Genomic DNA, 25,416 nt, shown 5'->3' with positions numbered 1-25,416 from the left:
AAGGTGGCTAGAGGTGCAGATAAGTAATAGCAAGGCGCGTCTGGTATTTTGCGCACTTGGTGTGTATTACTTTGTCTTCTGTCCAGAAGGATTAAACAAAACCCATCCTGCATGCTTTACATTAATAGGCAGAGGGGACACGACACAGCAGCGAGGAGATTGCAGATATCTGTTGACATAGTAAGTGTGCTTAAGTGAGCAATCTGATTTATAATCTTCCCTCTAATGAGAGTCATTTGTCATCAGTGAGTTGTTTATATAAGTGAACCTCCACATGTGGAGGAGGGGAGGGGAAGTCGTGTGTGCATGCATGGTGTGCAGTATGTGATATGTGTGTGCTTTAATGGACAGGAAGCTTCACGGCTGCTTAGGAATGAAATGGTGGTGACAGTATGCTCTAGCAAGCAGCTGAGTGCTCTGAAATGACACAGAGGGATTACTAATGAGACAGAGTGTTGGAGTTTGGAATAATCTTCTGCAGTGGCATAACTTCAGGTACTGTCTGCTGAAGAACGTTTAGCCATTTTACCACGTTATAGTGGAGGTTTTCCAGAAATGGTATGAATAATAATCAGTCTCAGATGCAATGCAACTATGACAACCTGAGATCAATGACTTGTCTTTCTAGTCTAGGAAGATTTTTGACATGTCTATGCGTATTTTAATAGAGAAAACAAATTTGAAACAACATGCTCTGTGCCCTTTAACCAACCATGATATTGCTCTTATATGAAAAATTAGGACATGTTACGCTTGGAGCACAGGTTATCTTTGTAATTTCTGCAGCTGGAGTTAATTTCCTGCGGAGTTACTACATTTGTGCCTCTAGCTGTCTTAATGGACATTAAGACTTCATTGCCACTTATAAATGAAATGCCACTGACATTCCGCCCTAGGAAGATATAAAGCACCGTGGCACGAAAATGACAGCGGTGTGACCGTATGCTCGATCAAGGTGTGCACCGTTGCTGTGTGAGCGGCTGTGTGTGATTCTAATGAGGCGCAGGGGAAGAAGAAATGATCCCAAAACATGTTCAAACTGTGAAGTTTTATCATGAAGTTTACGCATTAATGTCTGACTATTGACCGACTGTTTCACCAGTCGTACATTTTGAGACTGAAGGAGACGAATGCGGTTTGCAGCAAAATGAGGAGCTGAGTGCACCAGTTGCCGTCACTTGTGTAAATATCTATTTTGCATCTGTGTTGGCCTGTCGTGATACTTTTTGCCATGTTCAAATTTACAGATTTTGTTGTCTCAGCTGTCAAGAAACTACATTTTAGCAGTGGGTTAGTATATCAAGAACAAATGCAATGAGACGATGAGGGAACAGGGGTTTAGGCTACCAAGCTGGTAAAACTGGGCTGTATGTGAACCTGAGGTCTATTTGACCTCTGTCTAAAAGGGAGAAGATCAAAAGCAGACCCAGTCTCCTAAAATCATATTCCTGTACAACTAAACTGCATTCTCAACTGAGGCGTATGTATATTCTGCCTGATTACATTTGTTAGTAATGTATTATAAATACATTTCTGAACAATGTAAGTTTGCCATTGTTATTGCTTATTTGTCAGCCCTTTTCAGCCAGCCAATCATATATTAGATGGGGTGGGAATTGTAACCCTGGTAACCTAGAAAATGCAGGACAAGCTTCAAATATGTTGTGACAGGGCTGTATTTTAACTCAGACCATGGTATTTTGGTGCGGGACGTTAAACAAGCTTCTGTCTTAGAAAGCGTGATATTTTCCTGAGCCTGAGGACATAGTTCTGGTGCCTAAACCCAACTAGAAAGCCAGTGTGTCAGGAAACCAAATTAAGGACTGAGACTGATGGTCTTTCCCTCATAACTGGACTTTCAAACTGGCTGCCTTTTCTGCACCGTCACTGATCACAAATAGTTCAAAACAAAATCCCTTCCAAGTTTAAATGAGAATGCAGTTTAGTCGTGTAGGAATATAATTTTGTGGAGACGGTGTTGTTTTAAAAAAAGTAGTTTAGCAACAGCTGGCAATCTGTTTTTGGGACTTCCCAATGGTTTACTACTGACAGTGCTTTACAGTGAAATGAGCATGCACTGAAGGTTGAGACTAGTACAATATGACATCCCTTCTGGGGTGTTTGCAGGTGCAGCAGGGCAAATGTCTGACTATACCAAACTGTGGAGGTCAGAAGTACGTATTACTCATTTAAAATTTCCTGCGTTTAGCTTTGTGCTGAGTTAGACTTTAATAGATCAGTATTGGAAAGGCATGTGGTCACTAAGTGGCATACTCAGTATTCATGACTTTCATAGAAATTAGAAACCATAGGGACAAAATGTAGCTCAAAGAGGCAGTGATTGATCTGTGACTATTAGGTCCACGGGGGGTTCGAAAACCACAGAGTAATATTGGTGCAACAGAACTCTATTCTGACCATGTTTCGACATGACTTAAAACCCCTCAAAGCGAGGGCTGCACAAGTGAACACCAGGGATTAGTTTAAATAATTCCTCAGATGCCAGCGTTCAAACAAAGTGCATCACCCCTTCAAATTTAAGAGAGATTGACATGCGTAGGCGATGATGTAATATTGCAACGGCTGTTACTTTTAGCTATATAAACACAATCAGAAACAGTTACAGTCATTCCTCGTTTGTGTCAGGATGCCGTCTGGTGAACTTTTCGTCTATTTTAAAATGACAAACCAAAGCAACTTGAGGGCTCCTGATGCCGTTTCTGCCATGAATGTCTTGTTTACCAGAAATATTGTTATAAAAAGGTTGCGAATGCTCACTTTGTATTATTTTGAGAGAACTTGTCAAATGGGAGCAAATAGTAGCATGTCTGTTATCATTTAAACTTCCAAAAATAGATGTATTTAGTTTTTTGCATCAGATCCACCGTTTGAAGAGCTTTAATCTGAACGGTGACATGCATGGGCACAGTGGAACCGAACGTCGGTGTGATTATTCGCTGCAATTACAGGTGCGATAGGAATTCTGTGCATCCTTTACATTGTGTTTTCCAGCCAATCTGGACCCGCGCATAGAGGGTCTATTAACGCATTGATGCATTGCAGCAGCCAGCCGGTGGGTTGAGTGAGTGAAGAGGCTCTCCAGCTGCAGTTTCTGTCATTATGGCAACGCTCCACACCTCGTCGCACCACAGAGCACTTACTCCAACACAACAGGGGAAGAGCATCAGCATTATATCAACTACTGCGCCTCCCACCGCAGAGAGAATAGAGTGTCAAGAGTCGCAGAGGAAGAGAAAATGGACCGATAGACAGCGAGGAGAGGAGGGAGTCGCAGAGGACTTAGCTTGTTGTTGATGCTCCGGTGTTCAGTTTCTTTTCTTTCTCCCTTTCTCTCAGAGCTCTGTAGTTGCCCACATCCTCCGGGGGATGGGGATTATGGGAATCTACACTACGTAGCTACACTAAGCTCCCAGGGGAGAAGGTCAAGGGGAGGCTAGACAAACAAGAAAGTCTATCTTCTTTCTGCGTGACTCACTTGCCCTTTATCTACTTTTTCGTCGATGCTGTCCTCCCCTGCCTTTCAGATGACCCCACTTGCACCTCCCACTGTGAAGTCAAAATCGATTAAAAAGCAGCAAAATAAATGCAAACAAATGTATTGTTTCAGAACAGGAGTGCATCCTTTTACATACTGTACATCCTAACATATTGTCTATCATTCTGAGAAGGTGACTAACCTCTATTTCAAAAGTGAAAATTGAGTTTATTTTCTGTTTGCCCTCCACTGCATTCAGATCTTCGCTTTCAATCACTCTCTTCTTCCATCGCTTTCATCCACAGATCACCTCGGATTTTGCTCTCTCTCCCTCTCCCCTCTCGCCTTTGTTGCTGCTTTAAATTAGTCGGCCTCTTTTTTTTTTTTTTTTTTTTGAGAAACCAGAATGGAGTCAGGTTTGTTTCCTCTAACTGAGAAATATTCCCAGTAAAGAAAACTGCTTTTTTTAAATTTCATTTTGGTGAGGAAGGGAAAGGGTCATCTCTGCCTTCATGTCTTCACATCTCTCAGTTTTTTTTTTCTTGCCTCAGTCAAAAGTCTCTTCCTTGCCTACAGCTTGTACAAAATGCAGCAGCTTCAACTCTTACGGGAAAAAAAAGGGAAGGCTCATGCCAGTTTTATCTCGCTGTAAGAACTCTGCAAAGTAAATATCACTGTGAAAAGCCAGTGATGTGAAGCAACTATGTGTATATGTTTTTAATGGTGCCACAATTGGTTCTGTCCCTGCTTTCTTATATTATTTTGTTTGGCTCAGTTGTTGTATTCCTTTCCAACGTGCTTTTATAGTTGGTATTGAAAACTACAAAAAAAAGACAGTCGTAGTTTTAGTAACAGTATTGCAACCACTGATGTTATAGTACAGTTAATGGTATTGTATGAGTACTTGAAGTAATCTAGTTGTTGAGGCAGTATTGAATATTGCAGCATTTGGATTAGTGAATGCAAGTTGCAACTACAGCTACTAGTGTGATAGTTATTGTGGTTGATATACAGTACTTTTTTTTTTTTTTTTCAAATTTAGCCAATATTTGTAAGTAATCTGTGACCTTTACATGGAACATTACATTCATTTCCAGTAAAAATGTTTCATTAAAAGAGAACCTTTTGATATTTATTCTGGGTAAGTCCCACTTTGCCAGCCCATTCTGTTGTGCATAATAGTCTGGCTGCACCTCAGCGTCATTCTGCTACAGGTAAAAATAAAGCTCTAGTGTCTAGCTGTAGTTTGTATTTCTTTAAACCAGTCAGAGGTGTTGTGGGTGGAGCAAATTCAAGGATGCAGCTTCATTTGGAATTGTTGAAATGAAAGTTTTGCATCTATAGGAAGACGACAACCCTCATTCAAATCGATAATTCACTGAAAAAAAAGAAATGGCTGCCTATTGCACAATCCAAATTCTTTGCAAAGTCATAAGTGTGGAAAGTTTTTTTCATGTAGTAGAATGGACTTTTAAAACATTGACATACAGGTAGCAGGAAGAGGAAAAAGATGCCTGAAAAGAGCCGCTAATTGCTGACTTGTACCTCATTACATTTAACCAATCAGATGATGCTGTGGGCGGGACATTCTTCAATGCCACAGAGTAGTAACAACAGACAGACAGACCTATTTGCAAAGCCAGAGTTGCATGTTTTTAGATTAATTGAATTTATGTTTAAAAAAGTAAGCCAACCAATAATTGCTAAAATGATGAAAATTGGATTCAGTAATCAGTCAGGCTGACGAACAGTCGGCGTCTAATAGCTGTAGCAGTTACAGTTCTATAATGGCAGCAGTGGTTGTCAAAGCAGCAGCATCAGAACATCAGCAGCAGCTGTAGTAGAGAAGAATAGCAGTATTTGTCTCTTCTTTCATACATCAAACACAGTCTTCCACCTTCTTCCTCTCCGCTTATGTTCCGTCTCAGTCATAATAATGCAGAGTTGAGGTGTGTGGTGGTGGACTCCCCCGTGGAGCCGTGGCCAGGGTAGCAGCTGTCCCTATCAAGACTCTCCTCAGAGCTGTCATGGCCTGTCTGCTCCTCGGCTAATCACTTCCTACAGGCCTGCAGCATGGGGCCGCTGCCGCTAATGTCGTCACTGACTGATCTGGGAGAAGCTCTCTGGACGAGCAGGATGTAGTTTCATGTGCTGACGGGTGTCTGTGACTGTTACTGGATGTACTGTATGTGTATGTGTGTGTGTGTGAGGGGTCGGTGGAGTGCAGGTGTGTTTGGCTACTGGCTCAACGGGTGTGCAAATGCCTCAGGTTTTGCAACATGGCTCATGCATTGAAGCACACACACATGTGCACACACCATAACCACTGCCACCTGCCAAAACACATTTGCCGCACAAGGAGTTACTCATCTGTGTGTAACACGCTAATGGCACAGTGTGTCACACACCAGCTTACATGGTCCTATGAAAGTGGCCATTTATAATGACACATGGTTCACCCTGGCATGTTCTGCCGTGATATATATGCATACATTCAGCCTGGGGAAATGCATCCTGAGCCAAAAAAGTTGTGTTTTCCTGTTTTTAAAGCAAACTTTCCCATTTTTACCACATGGTAGATGTTCTGTTGTTTGATGGTTCTGTTGTGGTCAGTTCTGTTAGGCTCTACAATGAATTCGCTAAAGCAAATGTCAGCAAAGATGATTAATTATCAGTCAATCCAGCCATGCAACAAATTGGTAAATACATTTTGCCCTCCAGGGCTTCAGAGGGCATCCAGAATTTGAATAGCCACAACCAGAGAGGAGACTGACAGGTACAATCAGAGGAGTAGAGAATCCCGGGCAACAGATAACAAGCAAAAAGCGGATTGAAAGAGATAAATCAGGTTCAGGCCTCTGGCAGAAATAAAAATTGAGCTTGTAAGTGGAAGCTGGTGAACTTATGTCAGTCAAATTAGGACCAGAGAGTGAGTTACCTTTTCAGCTGCTGTTGTAGTGCCTGTTAGAGTCATAAAAAATAAATACAGCAGATCAGGAACATGGGAAGGGTAACTACAGCCCCGCATTTGTAACTCCTTTAAATACATTTAAAATGCAATAAGGGGTTCCACATTAGGTGCCACTGCTTAAAACTTGTCTTATTTAACCTCTGACATCTTGAGTCTGCTGTTCTCTTCCTGCTTAGGTGTCATATGTTAGTATTGCTTTCAGGGGAAAAAGGGGTTGTGAATGTATGTGTGTCAGGGATTCAAAATGATCTTCAAATTATTTGAAATGAATCAGTTCACTTTCAGGAAAAATACTCTCCAAGACTCTAAATTTTCATTACGGGTTCTGCGGGAAACTCTTGAAACTTTTTGTGTCAAATTACACGTGTCTACAGAAAGCAATTCCACAAATTTGACTCGAATGAGAAGCATTTCAGGAGTTAAAAAATGGCTATCTACAAAGAACATTAAAGCAAAACCAGCATGCCAATGAACACATTGGCAAAGCCCTTTTTTGATGATCTGCTCTGGAAAATCAAATCAAAGATAGAATTGTTTGGCCATCGTAACAGTTTGGTAGAGGCCACAAATAAGACTTTTTGGGAGAATAACTACATACCAACTGTGAATGAAGTGGTGTTAATATAATTCTCTGGGATAGTTCCACTGCCTCAGGGACTTTTGTAGTTTGCATTTATTGATTCCGCTATGAATTCTACATCAAGTGAAGTAATTTGTCATGGAAGAGTGGTCAAAAATTTCAACAAGCTGATGTGAGACTTATTATGCAAAACACCTATAAGAGGTTATTTCTGATAAATGGGGTAATACTGACTTCTGAGAGTTGCTTACTTTTTCCACAGAAGAATATCACCCCTAATAATAATTTTCTTTAAAAAATGTTTGAATTTTGCTCATCTGATTACATCAGAAAGGAAAAATTTGCATGCATTTTGCTTGTTTTTTTTTTTTTTTTTTACATCTCCATTATGAAGTCCCCATTGGCACATTAGTATTGATAAATATATAATATAAACCTGCCTGAAAATGGGTTTGTTGTAGTGTGTAGACTAATTTGTTCATACTAAATGTTAAAGTGAATCAGCTAAGCAGGTCAATTAGTTCCCAAATTTAGCCTGCTCTGACACAGTGGCCTCTCTTTTTTTTTCTCTGCAGAGCCAGAATTCTCAAAAGATTCTCAGTTGACCAAAACAAGCAACTAGGTCTTGGTCATGTTAGCCTCCTAACTGTCCAGTACAGTACTTTAGAAAAACAACCAGTGCGAGGGCCAACGGTACGGGATTCTCAACAACTAATGCTAATGAGCCAGACAGCACACAGTCAAAGATATTGGACAATATACTGGTATGCAGTTCTTGTACACCGTATTGCAAAAAAATAAATGTCATTATTGTGGTGCCTCCACTTTTCTGCAAAGACTTTTACCAATATGGCTGCAGGGATTTGCACCCACTCAGGCACATGGGCATTAGTAAGGTCAGGCAGTGAAATTGATAAGACCTGGCCAGCAGTTACAATTCAAAGACGGTCAGCAAGGTTCAGGGCAGAGTTCACACCAAGCTACGATAATCTTTTCTTTGAAGAACTTGCTTAGTGCACATGGGTATCACTGTGAAACAGGAAAATAATAAAAATCTTTCCTCAACTGTCAGCAAAACGTTAAAAGCCCACTTTTGTCTGAAACATTAAAAATCAGCCTCAGGCCAAGATGACACAAAAGAATGTGGATACTTTTAGTTATCTTGTCAAAAAAGTTGACAAAATCCAAACACAATGAGAGAAATACAGTCATTTGCCACCTCACGACCTCTAGTACAGCCAACAGAAGGTAGAACACAGAGAGGCACGAGCAGAAAGAGGCACATGAAATGTGGTGAGAGACAGCTGCAGATGAAGGTAAATAAAACAATCATGGAGACGGACAGACAGACAGAGATATGAAAAAGAAGCAAGACGGGAGGCGTGACGGTGCAGCGAGGCATGGAAAGGCAACTGGTGCCGCCACAATGCTCCTTGCCCCCGCGGCGCACCGAGCAAAAATGAAGCCGGGGAGATGGAAGGCGGGAACCGAGAGACGAGAGGAAAAAGCCGGGTATGATTGACTAGAGCAAAATGAGAAGACATGAAAGGAGAAAAGAGAGAGAGAGAAGACGAGGAAGAGCGAGGGGTGGGGATGGGGAGGGGAGGATGAGCATTCCCCTCTGAAAAAAAGCCTAAAAAATGTGACAGGCAGATAAACAAGAGACTGTCAGTGGCTGCATTCAATCCACAGGGTTAAACAAACTCCCTGCATGATTCTCGGTGTGCTTGCATGCTCACCATCCCTACCTGTGTGCAATGTGTCTCGGTGTGTGTCCTTGTGCGCGTCTGTGATTATGCCTGATTACCCCGCTTTTGTGTGCACGCTCTCGCCTCCGTGTAAGTGTGTGTTCTTAAAGGTTCCCGTGCGTCGAGGTGCAGGCCCGGCACATCTGCCGCCGTTTGTGCCCTTGCTTTGGAGTTTGCCGCCTCGAACAAGCCCAACATTTGTCAACAAAGCCGGGAAGCAGTTGTTTGTCAGTAAGCAAGAAGAGACAGAAGTAGTCCACAGCCAGATATTGCATAAGCAAGGTGTGTGTGTGTGTGTGTGTGTGTGTGTGTGTGTGTGTGTGTGTGTGTGTGTGTGTGTGTCAGCAGTCCTCACCAACACTTGATTTGGCTTGTTAGCGCTACTTCTGGGGGTTACGAGAGCCAAGAACCATCCAGTCATTGTGCTTCATGCAGGCCATTAATGCGGAGCTCATTTAGCCTGGACCCAGCCCAGCAAATCGTTCTCATGGTGTTCTTTTTTTTGTTTGTTTGTTTGGGGGTTTTTTTATACCTGTTTGCTCTGAGACCGTGTTATCATGTGACTTCTGTGATTTATGAAGCTGGCAGTGGTTTTCCCTAAGCTGGTGGCGAACGCACGACTCAGTGGTTTGCAACCAGGGGTCCTGGACCACATCCCAGTCATTACAAAGAATTCTTGGAGCGAGATAAATAAAATATATTTTAGGGGTTTGTGCGCATTTTAAAGATTATTCCAAAATGCCACAAAATGCAACCTGAGCTTTATTTTCATCTAACTTTTAAGGATGCTTGCATATCTGCTCATATCTGCTCGCACTCTGCCAAACATCTGGAGGACTGGGCATTGAAATGAGACAGCAAAGCCAGTAGTATGAACTGGGTTACATGTCCTCCTCCTTGAAGTGAAAAATTTCTCCTATGAATATAAAACAGTGTCCCCGGCTTCATTAAAGTAGCCAAAAGTACTAAAATGGTCTGCTCTGCAATTACAAATGGCTTGGAAATAAGGATGGAATAGCAGTTTAGAAGCAGTGTGACTGCTGCTAAAACTGCAACAAAATGTTTTCTATGATTTCTCGGTTTTTAAGTTTGATAAGGGAAATTAAAAGCTCCTATTAGTACAAACGTATTCAAAAATCAACAAAGCACACATTTATTATAACACGTTGAGGTTTCAGAGACACAAGTCAGGGTCTTAGCTCTTGTTTTTTTTTTTTTTTTTTTTTTTACCAGCTTTGAAACATACTCTGTGCTGTTAGTATCATGATAGCTGCCTTGACACAATGATCTCAATACTGTTGGCAGCTTCTCTAGTTTTATTTTCTGTATTACTCAGCATATTGTGAATTGTTGTAGCTCACTTATGTAACAGAACTAGACTAAATCTTTTGAGGTTTTGACATAAAAAAAATCACTAACACATATTTCCTCATGTGTTCACATAATTTCACTGAAGTAGCTATGGTAGCTTATTTACCACCATAGCAGAGTCTCTTGGTTTTATAAAAATATTCAGAAGACTGTGACATACTTGCTGCAGAAATACATCTGAAGGGTTATGCAAGGACAGGACACATTTAAAGAGAAACAAAACATGGAGGGATATTATCTCTTACAGGACACAATTTTGCGATTCATAAAGCAGAATAATATGTCTGGCACTTAATCTTCCTACAGGATGTGGCCAGACACCGTTATTGCAGGTTACAGCAATCAAATCTGTGGTTTCTTTTCAGAATCTGTCACAGATTCTCAAAAAAACAGCCACTGCTATAAAGTGAATGGTTATGCAGGAAAAGCTTCATCATACAAGTAGGTTTTCAGGTACTAAGAACTTAAGCACATTCCCAGTCTCACTCCGGAGTTTCTGATGAATTATACACTGTCAGATCAAAGAATATGGATCATTCTGTTGCATCATAAAATCTTACGAGAGCCGGTATAAAATGTCAGGATGATATCTTCTTCATTACCGCTCCGCCAGACTCGGAGCAGCTTAGTGAGCAGCAACGATGGAGAAGGAGTGCAACAGCAATGCCAGAAGGAAACGCAAGAAGTTGAAAGGATGGGCCGGTTAAAGGAGAAAGGGGAGGTGGAGTAGCAAATAGACAGCACTGACAAATCATTGGTCAGACGATGACTCAGATGGGAATGAAGTTATTAAAAACTGGTTAAATCTTATGAAGTGAAAACTAGCTTGCAAGAGAGCACTGAATGCTGCAACATGCTGTAATAGGGTTAAATAAACTGAGATGAAAAAGTGAACTAGCCTGTCAGTTCTGTGCTTCCAGTGAGAGATAACAACACCTGAGCGTAACCTCGGTAAAGAGAGGTGAGCTCTAATTGGTTTTGTTCCACAAGGTTGTCAAAACTTCAGACTCCAACTGAGCTTGTAAGTTGAATTCTTTGCTGTGCTTGCATTTTAACCAAGGAGGTGCAGGTCAGGCTACCAGCAGGTCACAAACAACATGAGCACATGCCATGTCTCTGTATAATGTGCCATGGAAATGGACCCTGCTGTTGAATAATAGCACAGAAACGCTGTCTGTAGCGTTTGCTACACCCGCATCACTCAGAGGGGGTGGTGTACACAGTCGGGAAGGCCCATCCATCCGCATCACCAGATGTTGCTCTCACGTCAGCTCACAAACCATGCGCGCCGTCTAGCGGTGGTCCAAGTGTGCGTGTGTGCGTAACTGCACATGAATTTCGACTTTCTGGAACCACCACCCGAAAAACAAACAAAAATAAATAAATAAATAAATAAATAAGTGTGACTTACGGTAGAAGACGTATTCTGTGTAACTGGACCAGATCTTGTCCTCCGTGTGCTGGTTAACAAACGAGGCAGTCACTGATGAGTTGCAGGCCACCATTTGGAAACCACACTCCGACAGCATGTCAAACGCCCTCTCCAGGTGTTTGAACTTGAGGTAAAACCGGGAGGTGTACCGGTCCGGGGTCCTGTCCGGGTCCCGGCTCTCATTCAGAGTCTCCTGGAACACTTCTTTGGCGAGAGCCACCCTTCCGCATATTAGTATCCGAGGTACCCTCCTGAACTTGGCGTCGCTCTGGCTCTCTCGGCCCATGGTGCATGACCCCCGGTACCCCACCGTGATGAAGCCGCTCTTTCTGTCCGCGGGGACCAAAGAGGGTGGCGGGCACTGCCGGTGGTCGCTGCCCTGGGAGCCGTCTTCGTAATCGCTGTGGAAGTAATCATCCGGGCTGTGCTTGATGTCCTCGGGGGTCAAGAGCTTCACTAAGTCGGGCAGCTGGAAGTACTCCGCCTCTTTTCTGAGCCTCCCTTTCTCCGGGAAGTGATCCGGGAGGACAACTTGCTTGTCTCGCAGGTAGTCTAACACATACCGGAATAAAAAGCCATCTCTGTCGATGAAATAACGACCTTTGGGGTCTCTGGCCAAGTCATTGGATGCGTCTTTTTTGGCGAACAGCTTGCCAAGTAGAGAATTCGGGGTACTCACCAAAGTTGAGTGACGCGTGTAATAAACCTGCCCCCCGACGTTTAATTCAACAACATCTGGGAAACTGTTCTGAACTGAAGCCTGCTCTTTGGGGTTAGTCCTACAGTTTCCACTCAGCGCCATCCTTTCCGTCATGAACAGCTACAAACACACCTCGATCGAAGTCTTACAAAAAAAAAGGATCAAAAGTTGCCCGAGCTGTGTCCTGTGTTGTTCTGACACAGGGCCTCCAACTTCATCTCACAGCAATCTGAATAATCATTTTTCATCCATCCATGGCCACCTACCAGTCTGTAGCAGATGTGGAAAATGAGGAGGGTGGGATGGCAGTCCGGTGTGCTCCTCTGTGGATGTGAAGCTTTAAAAAAAAAAGCCAGAGATGGGTAACTTGGAAAGAAAAAAATCAGTGCAGAGAGAAGAGAAGATGTATCCGGACGCATCAAAGGCTCACATTAGTGGCTGCAGGACTCCCATCGCTCTTGGGAAAAAAAGAGCATTACGTGGGGAACCGGTGGACGCAGAAACAAGTCTGAGTGAAAAAAAGAAGCCTGCTCTTTTTGTGCTTCAATAATCCAACATATATAAATCCTTCCACACAAATTCGAAAAAAGAAGGATAAAACTTATTTTTTTAGTCCAACACGATATTTGTTTTCTCTTTAACTTCCCTAAAAGAGCTTCCGAAGCTGTGGAGAAGCACTGAAACAGGCGAAAAAATGTCTTTCAGTGGTGAGAAACTTGGCAGAGATTGCACACACAGTCCTCGAATGATTTCTGTCTGGAGCTTGTCACCACAGACGTCAGTCCGGACTGATTTTAAACTAACCTCCCTCCTTGGGAAATATTTGTTGTCCTCCAAAGATGTTAAAACCTCAGTTTAGGTTTCTTTGTTCAGTTTCTTTCCCTTTTGTTTTCTGTCTCCAAAGCAGCAGAGAGGACCGACCCGCTGCTTCTGGCTGCTTTTACCGGGAGCTGTCCGCGGTGCTGAAACGAGCATCTCAACCTCCCCCCTTCCTCCTCTCCTCCTCTCCTCACCCTCCCCTGCACACTCTCGCACCGCCTCCCCTCCCCTACAGAGTTGGGTGGTGTCTTCCTGGCTCCCCCGTTCTCTCCCACACACGTGTGCACAGACAGGCTTGTGCGTAAAAATGCAATAAAATAAGCGGAGATCGACTTTGCACCGAGCAAAAATATTTTGCTCCTCTATTAATATGCATTCCACTTTAGTATACCAGCGTATATAATGCATGGAATTCCCAAAACTGCATGCAGATGTGCTGAAGAGCTCCACGGTGACATTTGAAAATGAACTTTTAGGATTTCAGAGCCGCCCACAGGCTGCATCCATCTCTGTGTTCTTATTCTAATAACTAAAGTGCTGCAATTTGACCCACTGCTTGAGCCAATTTGCATTACATTTACTGTGAATGCATCAACACAAAGCGAATTTATGCCTCCGTGGTGTATTATTTCCATCACAGTGCAACATTTTTGTAGTTTATTTTGGAATCAAAAGCGAAAATGTGATACTCACAACCCAGATAAAACGCCTGAAACAGCCTCTGACTTGTAACAGTGTGTGAGATTGAAGTCTTTGCTTGGTAAAAATGAGCAACAGCGCCTCCCTCTGTTTGTTCAACCCAAGATTTCAGCACCATTGACAGATCCCCACACAGAAAAGTGACAAAATTAGTGTCCACCTGCTCTCTTGTTTATAGTCAATGCAAATGGGTGCATTTGTGTTCTATGTTTGTGTGCACACGTTCTGCCGTTGCAGTTGCAAACCGTGCTGATACCATAAAACACATGATTTTCGCTTTTTTTCTCCAATGTAATCTGACTAAGACGCAGCCTGCATTTACATTAACATAAAAAATACAATCAATAAACCACTAATTGAAGTCACGAGGCATAAATGGCCAACACCCTCCATTGCATTTCTACAGAACTCACTTTGCGGTGGAAAGAAATGTAATGTAGATTAATGCGTAGCCTCACAAACACACACCAGCTGCACACGCCCCAGCTGCAGAGGCCAAATCAGGACTTGCACACATGCAAATACTGTAGGGAGAGGAGAAAAAAATATTAAAACATACAAAATCTGCTGGATTTCAGAAAATTCAGTTCGTTTTAACAGCGTTCTTATTCCAGCCTTCTGGCTGCTTTTATTTGTCTTTGGCTTTCATGTGCACTTTTAACCAACCTCGCCTTGAGCAAAAAACTGCATTTGCAGGGACATCCCTGCACTGTATGTGTGCTGTATGTGTTTCTCTGAGGAAATGATGTCACTGCTTTTCCATTCAAAAATTTTGAAGAGGATTTTAACTGCATTTTTTAAAAGACAGAACTGTCGAGGCAATTAATTGCAATAGAGAAATGACTTTAAAAGGTCACTTTAAGATGCAAAACATTTACTGGACATGGCAGGATTATTCTCCATCCTTGTTTACTCTAGTTTCACTCAGATTTTGCATAAATTCTTATACAACACAGTAGTGCATTTTTTAATACAATATGATGCATTTTAAAAATTAATCCATTGCATAAATATTATAAAATTAGTAATATAAAGAGTGAATGTATGGTCAGCCAGTGTAATAATACTGATTACTTCGGTTATAGTTCTTGAATTAGAGCATCAGTATAATTTACAATGTAAGCATCTTCAAAAATAACACAAAAAATCTAATCAGACAGTGTCAAGACAGCAGATTACGTGGGTAGCTTCATCATAAATACATGTGGCCTCTACAGGGCTCCCTGCTGCACTGCTATTTAAAGAGCAGATGATTGACCACCTATAAAGAGTTAAACTTGTTCAGGTGGACACAGTTGATTTCAGCTGCAGCTTTCTTTGTCCCCAATGGCATAAAAGCTTGAAAAGCAGGAGCATCCCCAAAGTAAATGATATATTCCTGTGTGGTTTCAGCTCTGTGCCTACATGCCAAAATATACTGACATAGACCGAAACACATCTTAGTTCATAATGACAGAAAAACTGTTTTTACATATACCAAGCTGTGACAAAAACAGTTCTCTAGATTTCCAGGTACAGTGTTGTTTTATGTTTTTTTAAAACTACTTTTGTTTTTATATTAGTCAATAATATATATAGATGCTCAAATATTTACTCCACATCCACAACTGCAGCATTCATTATTTATCATTTTTTCCAACAGAGCTATCCAACGCGATATCAGAGAGATTTTTAATTTTTCACTTTAAAAAGAAATCGACTCCTCACTCTCCAAGTAAAACCACAAGCACTTCACGTTCCCGACACAGATCTGCTTGCAGAACAGTCATTTTCTTTCCCATGCAGAGCGGAGAAAAACTATTAAGGGGAATTTTCAGGCCAGTCACAGATGGTTGAAATAAACAGCATACTACTCCCACTTCCATCTCTCATTACAGCCACACTGAAGGATGCCAGGCCTTAGATGGGAAATCTGCAAGTACAGCAGGCAGACATTCAATGCATAAATTCAGTCAACTCTGAAAGGATGAATATTTACTAAAATGAGTTTATATCTAAGCCTTGACTATCCCTAAAACATGGGCATTTATTACTCCTTTTCATTCAAACTTAGTCAGCTATTTATAATCTGCAAAAGTTTCGCTGGGAAACGGCTCTGCATGTTAGTTTTGAATGTTCTAAGACTGAGACCGATAAGATATTTGTGGAAAGTTATGAGAGGTGTCATGGAAAAGACACTACTGAGGGCATTGTGCCTGTTTATTTTGAACTCATCAGTGCTGCCGGTGGGGAGCTGTCAAGCGTAGTGAGTCATTGTGTGAGGAGATGGTCTGAGAGCAAGCTGGAAGTGTGTGTCTGTTTGCGTGTGTACCTGTATTAATCATGTTGAGTGCATAGAAATACTTCACTTCAAGGACAAAAACCAAGTCCCCATAGGTCAAATTATTAAAATGTCGCCTAAATACTTGATTTAAGGTTTGGGCAAAGCTTAGGGTGGCTAAGTAGTGGTTACGGCTAGGGTTTGGTGAAGTTTCTGGGCACGTACAGTACATCAGCGTAATCTCCCCTGAGATGATGGAGACAGTGCTGTGTGTGTGTGTTTTCATGCATGCGTGGTTTACTTAAGAGCTTTGAGAGGAGGGCAGTGGGAGGGTTTGTTCATCTAAAGAAAGCACCAGAGAGAAGCAGCTTAATGAGGACCATGGCATTGTGCATAACAGTCATTAATTATACCAGTATGTGGTAAATTTCATATTTGTCTACACTTTCAGCCCCTTTGTGCGCATTTGACTGAAAGACTTTAAGCTTAAAATCCAACCAATCACACACTGTAGCGCTTACCATATGCTAGAACATATGAAAAACCCCTTTGTATAAAAATTCACCAGGATCCCCACTGATAATGCACCGTTGTTTGTATTATTCATCCTATCTAAAATATTAAATAACAGGTCACCTGCTCATCAGAACACAAGGTCAGTGCACATGTAGACAAACAGGCACTTAGCTTGTTTTTTATATCCAGATTTTTAGAGGAGATCAGCAAAATACAAACAAGAAATAGCACTAAATATTGAAAAAATACAGCTGGTAGTTTAAACTTCAGGGAAGCAGGTCTGGAAGGTGAACTGGCAGGAAAAATCCAGATGGGAGAAACAGAGATGTCCTTGAGGAAAGCCTTCAGCTCTCCTCTGCACCAGCAGCTTACTCTGCAGTTGAATAGGGCAGCTTCCAGATGTGAATGCTTGCAGAATTTCTGTTTTAAAAAAAACAAATTGAGCATTGCTCTCAGGGAAATTTCCCTGAGCAGCACATGAATAAATACATAAGGACATCACTGTTGCACAGCTTTTCTACTGCATAGTATGTGCTATAAGTCACTGCTTGTTTTGTAAAGCTTTTGCATCAAAGAATCTTCTGTTTTTCAGATTTTTTTTCTAAAGGAATCAATTCATGTCCTTTTTTTCTCCAAACAGAAATAGCCTGCTCAGTCCTTGCGAGATCAGCTAAGCAGTCTGGTTGACCCGACTGATCTCCTTCCGTCGTACCAAGCATGTATACTCCAACACCTACAGCTACCGAGGAATGACTCACCGGTCTCAAATGTGTCTTCAAAGGCTGCTCGGTGAGTTTTTCAGCTTGTTTTAGGAGGATGCCAATGAACTCATAATCATTAAGGAAGGCCTTGTGTCTACAGTATTGATCTTCAAACATACACTCCATGAAGTCCTTGTGGGAATCAGCAACAAGTCCCAATGCCCCAGATTTGGTATCAAAACAAGATATTTTTAGCTCATTCCAGCAAACAGATCTGTTACAGGAGTCGACTGAAAGACTGGAGAAGTAGTTTTAGCTGTGCATCAGAATGATCACGTCTGAAATGATGGCATCATATTCTGATCTATAAAAAAATGTCTCATAGAAATTAATCAGACTGGGCTCAGAACACTCAAGATAAATGGGGGCATATTTCTTATTGGTGTTAACAGTTCAATATACACAGCTGCCGTACTCTGGGATTTCTATTCATTTCATCAGGTCAAAACTGAGCTCCTTGGTGCTTTGTGTTACTTTGCTGCTCTGCCCATTAGACCCCTCCTCATCCGCTATGCACAAGCCAAAGCAGCTTTCCCTGCAAAACCAGGCCCACTGCTCTCCCTGGAGAAGAGGCTATTTAACAGGAAGCCCACTAAACATTAAGGGCTCTGGCAGCCAGAGCAGAGCAGGCTGGTGAGGGACAGACAAGCAACTCCTGGAGCCAGGATAAGTAGAAGCCTGCAAGACACCACAGAGAGCTGCGAAGTGGAACATCTCAGCTTGTCTTTTGGCCAGCAACACAGCAGCAGAGCTGTCATCCCACTCACTAACACTGACTCTGCAGGTGTCTGTGTGTGTGTTTTATACTGTGTGCCGGTGAGGGCATCAAGGAAGAAGGTGTATCCTTGCAGCCAAGTCTAAAACACAGCAGGGAAATGTGACTCCAAAGCTATTTTGGACGCAGCCAACTGAGCCAGGCTTTACTCTTGTGTTCGGATGTTCGGTCTAATTTATGGATTCGTATACGCATGATGCTGTTCAATTAGGATCAGATCATTTCTATGTTGGTTTTGTTTGTTAGTGTAGTGTATTGCATCAGAGTTATTCAAAGAGCTTTCCCTTCTTTACCTGCAAGCGATCCACTCATTAAAACAGATGTGTATGTTCCTTCATTTCTTAAGGAAGATGCTGTTACTACAGGTAACTACAGGCTACTAATAATTCACCCAGCCATCCGTTTTCTACCCTTCCAGTCCTGTCACCTGTCTAAAGATGCACTTAATCAAAGCAGTACTTGCAGGTCACCATTCACTATCACAGACACAACTGATAAGCAAAAGAAAATTGCCTCTTGCAATCCCTTTACTGCACTCACAGTGAAAGAAACAAGCAAAATCATGTTTTCTTCAAATCATGTCATGACAATCACCATGTGTTGCAGTAAGGTTTAACCTTCCCAGCTGTGGGTTTCAAAGCTGACAGAAACTGTCCACACCTGAGTATACGGACAGAAATGTGCATGTGTGAGATAATTGAAGCCTTGAGATAGACATAGTGGAATAAGCTGTTCTTCTGATGGAAGGGATATTGTATCTGATAGATTTCTATGTTCCCTTCTGCAGCTCATTCTTAGAACAGAAAGATAATTGTTGGTTCTAGAAATAAAACAGAATTCACAAAATTGGCCTTTATTCCAGTAACAGTAATGTCGTTCTCCTGTTCCTTTTCTCTTCTCGATACAAAGAAATTTTCACTCGCAGAGATAATCAAACTTGCATGCTTTGTTAAAACCAGGAGGTTTTGTGTTTCTTACAGTAGCTGGCGTTTGATTCAATTTGCACCATGTGGGACTCAGAAAGCAGTTGGCCAGGATCAAGTTGTGGGTGTAGTGAAAGGATGGGAGGGGGTGGAGGATCTGACAGCTCCACAGTGAAGGAAGAATCTCTGTTCATTTGTTTAAAAAAACTCTATTGAGTCAGAGTGTGTGTAAGTGCATACTGACTCATCTTTCTTTGTGGATTGCATCAGACGCAGATGAGCTGTGATGAGGCGTAGAGAGCAGCCATGCAGTCAAGTCGTGTACACTCACGGGCAGCTTTAGATATGCCTTGCTCATACTGCGTTGGACCCTCTTTTGCCTTCAGAGCTACCTTAATTCTGTGTGGCATAGATCCAATCAGGTGCCAGAAAGAGATTATGGTTCATGCATCATGCAGTTGCTGCAAATTCGTCTGGGCAGCAGCTGCATGATGCAAACCTCCCGTTCAAGCACATCTGATAACTGTGCAGGCCATCAGAGTACACTGAGCTAAAATTCATGTTTAAGAAACTCGTATGAGATGATATGAGCTTTGTGACATGGTGCATTGACTTCCTGAAAGTGGGCATTAGGAGATGGGTACATTGTGGCCATAAAGGGATGGACATGGTCAGCAAGAATACTCAGATTGGTTGTGGTGTTTAACTGGTGCTTAGGTGGTACTAAGGGGCCCATTGTGAGCCGAGAATATATCCCCCACACCATTACACCACCAGCAGCAGCCTGAAAAGTTGATGCAAGGCAGGATGGATCCAGGATTTCATGTTGTTTACGCCAAATTCTGACCCCGCTATCTGAATGTTGCAGCAGAACTTGAGACTCATCAGACCAGGAAATGCTTTTCCAATCTTTGATCATTCAATTTCCCGGTCTTCTGCTGCTGTAACCCCTCGGCTTCAAGGTTAGAGGTGCTGTTCACTCAGAGATGATCTTCTGCACTCTTCAGTTGTAATGAGTAATGATTTGATGTACTGTTGCCTTTTATCAGCTGGAACCAGCCTGACCATTGTTCTCTGGCCTCTGCCATTTTTGCCAGACAACTGCTGCTCATGGGGGTTTTCTTTTCTTTTCTTTTTTTGGACGATTCTCTGTTCATCCTAGATGGACGTGCATGAAAATCCCAGTAGATCAGCAGTTTCTAAAATACTCAAACCAGCATTTAAAGTCAGTTAAATCACCTTTATTCGCAATTCTGGTGCCTGGTTTGGACTTCGGCAGATCCTCAGTGACTATATGCCTAAATGCATCAAGTTTCTGGCACACGATTGGCTGATAAAGGAACTGCAATATCAAACAGTCAAATACGCACTTCAATGTATAATGCATTTTCATGAGCCAAACTCCTGGCAAAAGGCAAGAGGACATCCAGGGCATTTTTTAGTGTAACTAGCAAATGCCAATCACAACGCACACACAGTTGCATAAGACAATAAAAATTATTAATATACTTTTAGACTCCCTTCTCAAAGGCAATTGTGTGGGAGAGGCAGGAAAAAAATAGCCAGTCAATTTGTTTCTTATTGAGATTTCGATGTTACTTCATTAAAATATATTTATTTTTAATACATTTCTGTTTTTATATATCAATATATATAGACTATGTATTGAATTTAAGTCTGTTCTTTTCCTGATACAAGCAGCAAAAACACAGAAACCGTACAACAGATGAGCAACTGCACTGATCACTTCACTTTGGCAACATTTCCATGTTTTAAAAATTAAAAAAAAATCCTAAAGGTAAAGACTGAGCCCTAAGCACCTTCAGAGGGGATATTTGCAGTGAAGAGAATCGGCCTGTGTCTAGCAGCGCGCTAGTCTGTGTGTCTCTGAGGCCACTCCTTGGCGGTCCACAGCACAGTCGAGTTCTCCGAGCCTAAAGGGATCTTGACCCTGTTGATTTGGCAAACCATGTAGATGAGATGTTGCTAAGCATCCGCTCTCCCTCTGCCAGCATAAAGGCCATGTGGGAACGCTGTGGAGGGGTAGATAACTGTGCTAGTTTACTGCCACAGTCAGCTCTCCTGCAGTGTGTGTTTCTGCATGTGCGAGTGTGTACGAGAGTCTTAGTGTGTGTTTGTGTGTGTTTGTGTGTGTCACAGCACATCTCTCACTCTCTCTTCCTCTCCAGTATTTTCTGTGCTATACTTACAGGCTCTTGGGATTAAAGGGTGGTTTCCACAGGTCCTCAATGTGTGACAAATCTCTTGATGGGGCCAAATCTCCTAAAGTCCGTTGAACTGTAAAACCCCTTTAAAGGTACAGTATCCAATTTTACTCTTCAGCTAATACCATCAGCAATTTACTGTAAATGCTTCAGAGGATGCTCAGTATATGATTATTACTTCAAATGTGGCGCTGATTTACAAGAAATGTTGTTAATTTTCCTCCCCATCTATCATGTGTGTTTGCAGAAAGTGCACACCTTTCTTTCTGCTTCAAGGTTGTCAAACTTAGATACAATTTAGTACGAAGTAAGATGAATGAAACGAGCACTCATGAACTTTATGAAGCTCTCTGCATACACAGAAGAAAATGAATAATTTCTTGGAGTGTGAGAAAGTGAAGGTGATAGTTAGTGAGTGGAGGATGTATAATTGAACATGTGGTGGGTCTCTGTTCACTCCTGTCATCATTAATTTCTTCAGGAAACATAACGTCCCGTTGGGAGTCGGCCCATACGAAAGAACGAGAGCTGACAGGAATTGTAAATCTTGGGTATGTTTACAGCTACAGTTGCAGTTTAAAATGCATGCCAAAGAGTCACAGTACAGCTTCATCCTTTTTTTTCTTACCATTTTCTTTTCCTACAGTTAAAAGACACACCATTCCATGTTTGGTTTATAATTATCTAGTTCCAGTTAATGGAATGAAATCTCATTGAGACATTACCCATACAGCTGCTGTTTATAAGCAGCCATCTGAAATAAAAATAGTACAGTTCAGGCTTGTGTGACTCCCTCAGAACAAGATCAAGGGCTTGCGTCTGATAGTGCCGATGCTCGACAGTCACACAGAGAGAAATCTCTCATTAAGGGACAGATATTCATTTCTTCATTGACAGTAGCTTTAATGATGCATCAATGTGAGACACCGCTCATGCAGTGAAAGAGACATGTGGCTGTCACTTTTTCTCAACTGACACTGAGCTGAGAGCGAGAAATACAGCTGAAGGCAACAATATTATACCTGTGCTCAAACGGATGAAGCAGAGGAGACAGGTTTGAGGGGGGAAAGGGGGTTGGAAACTTTTGAAATGTGTTAAACATTATAAACTGATGATATAAAGTTAGATGAAAGTATCCGTGGGAGGGATGTGTCAGACTAATCATCATCATCTACTGAAATCTTGGACCTACTTTTACTCCTGTCAAATAATGTCTATCAGTTAAATGGGAAAATATACTCAAAAAGAAGAGGGAAACATTTCAAATAGTGACTTACATTTGACTGATTACTTTGGCTTTTTGAAAGTCTTGATACTGGTATTGATTGAAAACAAATTTATGACTGAGCATGCACGAAGATGCAATATTAATTTTCCTAATGACCTGTAAAGCGTTACAGTTCTATACACGTACTGAAAGAAATCCTTTGAACATATTTATAGAGATTATGAATCGGCACAGTAGTGTGTCAGTTCTTAAACAAATTGATCTTGGCATCAACCTCACTGCACGAGATCAATATTAGATTCATGCATCAACAACTTAAGATGTTGAATGATATGGGATTTTAATAGTAAGGTGTTGATTCTGCACTCTGGAAATAAACAACATATCCAAACCAAAAAGGCGGTCGTGTAAGGAAATATAAATGACCTTCACTCATTTGATCTGCAACAACAAAATACTGCGACATCTGCTCATTGGGCTAAAAGCAATTTATGTCTACTGTCTCACTGAGAATGGAATCATTCTGTCCGAACCCTGTAAGAAAAGTGAAGGGGAGAAGAAAGTGAAACTTGGAAGGGTGGCTGAGAGGGTAGGCTGGGAAAAGAAAGAGAGCCAAGGCCATGCAACTGTTTATAATATGAGACTTATTTTAGCAGCCTCTAAATCTGTTTTGACAGGTAGAACACTCGTGGGTCGACTGGTGCCGTCCCCGATGCCAACTAGAAGCAGATCGGAAAAGGATGGCATAACTCCACAGCACCCTGCATCCAAAAGCTTCAGTTCTATATTAGGGTTTGCCTACTATTTCTGAAACAAAGGCTTGAAACGAAACAACACTAAAAATTGTACATGTGTAAATTTAGGCTAGAATACAGGAAGGAAATCTCTAAACATCTCACTAGAAAACACTTTTATTTTTGTTTTATCTGCGCATGCTGCAGTGTGATTTCCTCTAAATAATTTGATTACTGGAAACAAACAAAACCATCCTCATTTCTGAAAAAAAAAAAATCAATTTCAATCCGTGAGAGCAACTTCACTCCAGTGTTCTACTGTTGTCCTGTTAAAACACTCCACTAGTGCCAGTATCATCTCGATATTCCAGAAGAGGAGGTATTTTCATGTTGACTATCGTTTTGTCAGGAGCTCTTAAATCTCAAGTGGGTGGAAATCTCATTTTGGAACAAACAAACTTCATAAAGTCTTCAGCTGTGGATTGTTATTTTAGTGCTCATGTAGCTCACTCACAGAGTGAAGAAAGCTGCTGAGAAGAAAGGAGCCTGCGAGTACCAGATGCCTACTGATTTATGGTCTGTGCAGCAGTCATGTCGATGGGGTGGCAGGAAATTGAATTACATGAATTAAAGGAAGTTAATCTTGCAAATGTTCTTAAGATATGCGTCCATCAGTTTCTGCTAAAAATAGAGCTCTGCATGTGTTTTGTGTTCCCTCACATGTTCGACTTGTATTAATAAGGAACAAAATTATCTACTATCTGCATGCAGAGAATGAGATAGCATCTGTCTGATGATGGGGAGGCGGGAAGAGAAATCTTAATTGGGGGTACAGTAGGTGGTTAAAGATGAGGGTTTGCTGCAGTAGAGGAAATTCAGCACTTTTAATCCACTCATCCACCCAGGCAGTGACAGCAGGATTACAGCAGAGACCATTTAAAAGAAGGCAATTATGACAGCATACGGCAATACACTGCCTTAAATTCAATTACCCTCTTTGGCACTTTTCAATTTTCTTTAATTAAGTGGATTAAGAAGAAAGACATGTTCTTCAAGTTTGAAAAAAAATTAAAAGTCTAAAGAAAGAAGAGGGGCAGTGGATGAGAAGCAACTCATTTCTGCTCTGCTGATGATTAGTCGTAGGTGTTGGCCATAGGAATCCATGTTTCGTGCGTCAAATTGATTTTGTTCATCATGAGACCAACAATGATTCATGTCAGGCCTGCACAGCTTGGAAGTTTGTTAAACACATTCTTCTGTTGTTGCTTTATAGTTGTTATTTAGGAAGAGGGCGGGAGTATACTTTTTCCTCTCATGAGTTGTGTTTTCTTGTATTAACTTGGTACTTCTTATGCACTGGAGCTATTAGAACAAGCAATAATCTACAGTAAAGACTGGGATCTTGCTGCTTGCACTGCTCGCAGCTGGCAGCAAAATGTGACAGATGTTACTAAACAAGTAAATTTCCCCCTAACTCCTACCCTTGCTGGTCCAACAGTTTTGTGCAGCACTGACCAAAACTGTTGCTCTGTGTATTTTTGTGTATTTTTTCACTGAGACATGGAGCTCAGTCACCACTTCTCTGTCAAAGATGGAACAGATTCAACATTCCTCCTGTGAATATTGAGAAAGTTTGTCTTCTACATGACTTATTTATCCCATTTTTCATTCTGTAAAGAAAATTCTGTAACTCCAGGCTAGAAATAATGCAAAGTCTGTGTAATTGAGATCCTTTTCGCACTGCACCAGATAATTTATGGCTAAAATTCACTTTTTTTCTGTTATGATTGCCAGGGGTGTTTCTGTTTTCATACAGACAGAAATAATCCAGTTTTATACAGCTCTGGGTAAGAGATCAAGGTATTTGTTACAGATGTTAAAAAAGGACACAGGTTAATATGAATTGTCATGTGAATGTATTCCTATTTTCTTGTGTTCCTGTTGGCTCTTTCTTCTTTACTGATTCTTGTGTATTCTCCTGACTTTTGAACTGTAACGATTTCAGTTCAGCAGTGATTTGTCTTTTCCGCTTACCATGTCTTACAGGTCAAAGCCACGTCTGCGATGGCCTCCGATTTCCTACTGTTCCCATTCCTTTTCAGTAGAGGTCATCAGCCAATTAATTTACATTATCTGTCAGCATCAAAGAGGATGGATCTGCCTGCAGTATTTGGTAGC

The 25,416-nt window shown here is 41.5% G+C and overlaps 1 protein-coding gene across 1 annotated transcript in view; it reads right to left on the bottom strand.

Annotated features, from left to right (window-relative positions):
- The window catches only part of kctd16b (potassium channel tetramerization domain containing 16b), an 88,766-nt gene extending 75,453 nt beyond the window's left edge, over positions 1-13,313 (bottom strand). Inside the window, exon 1 of the mRNA XM_051937729.1 lies at positions 11,578-13,313. Within this exon, the coding sequence (XP_051793689.1) occupies positions 11,578-12,412 (835 nt within the window). The 5' untranslated portion in view covers positions 12,413-13,313. The remainder of the gene's footprint in view (positions 1-11,577) is intronic.
- Between the last annotated feature and the right edge of the window lie 12,103 nt (positions 13,314-25,416).

Source organism: Acanthochromis polyacanthus, chromosome 17 (genome assembly GCF_021347895.1).
Source record: "Acanthochromis polyacanthus isolate Apoly-LR-REF ecotype Palm Island chromosome 17, KAUST_Apoly_ChrSc, whole genome shotgun sequence".
Classification (NCBI taxonomy): Eukaryota; Metazoa; Chordata; class Actinopteri; family Pomacentridae; genus Acanthochromis; species Acanthochromis polyacanthus.
The sequence above is the reverse complement of the archived record's forward strand: the minus strand, read 5'-3'. Positions and strand labels throughout refer to the sequence as shown.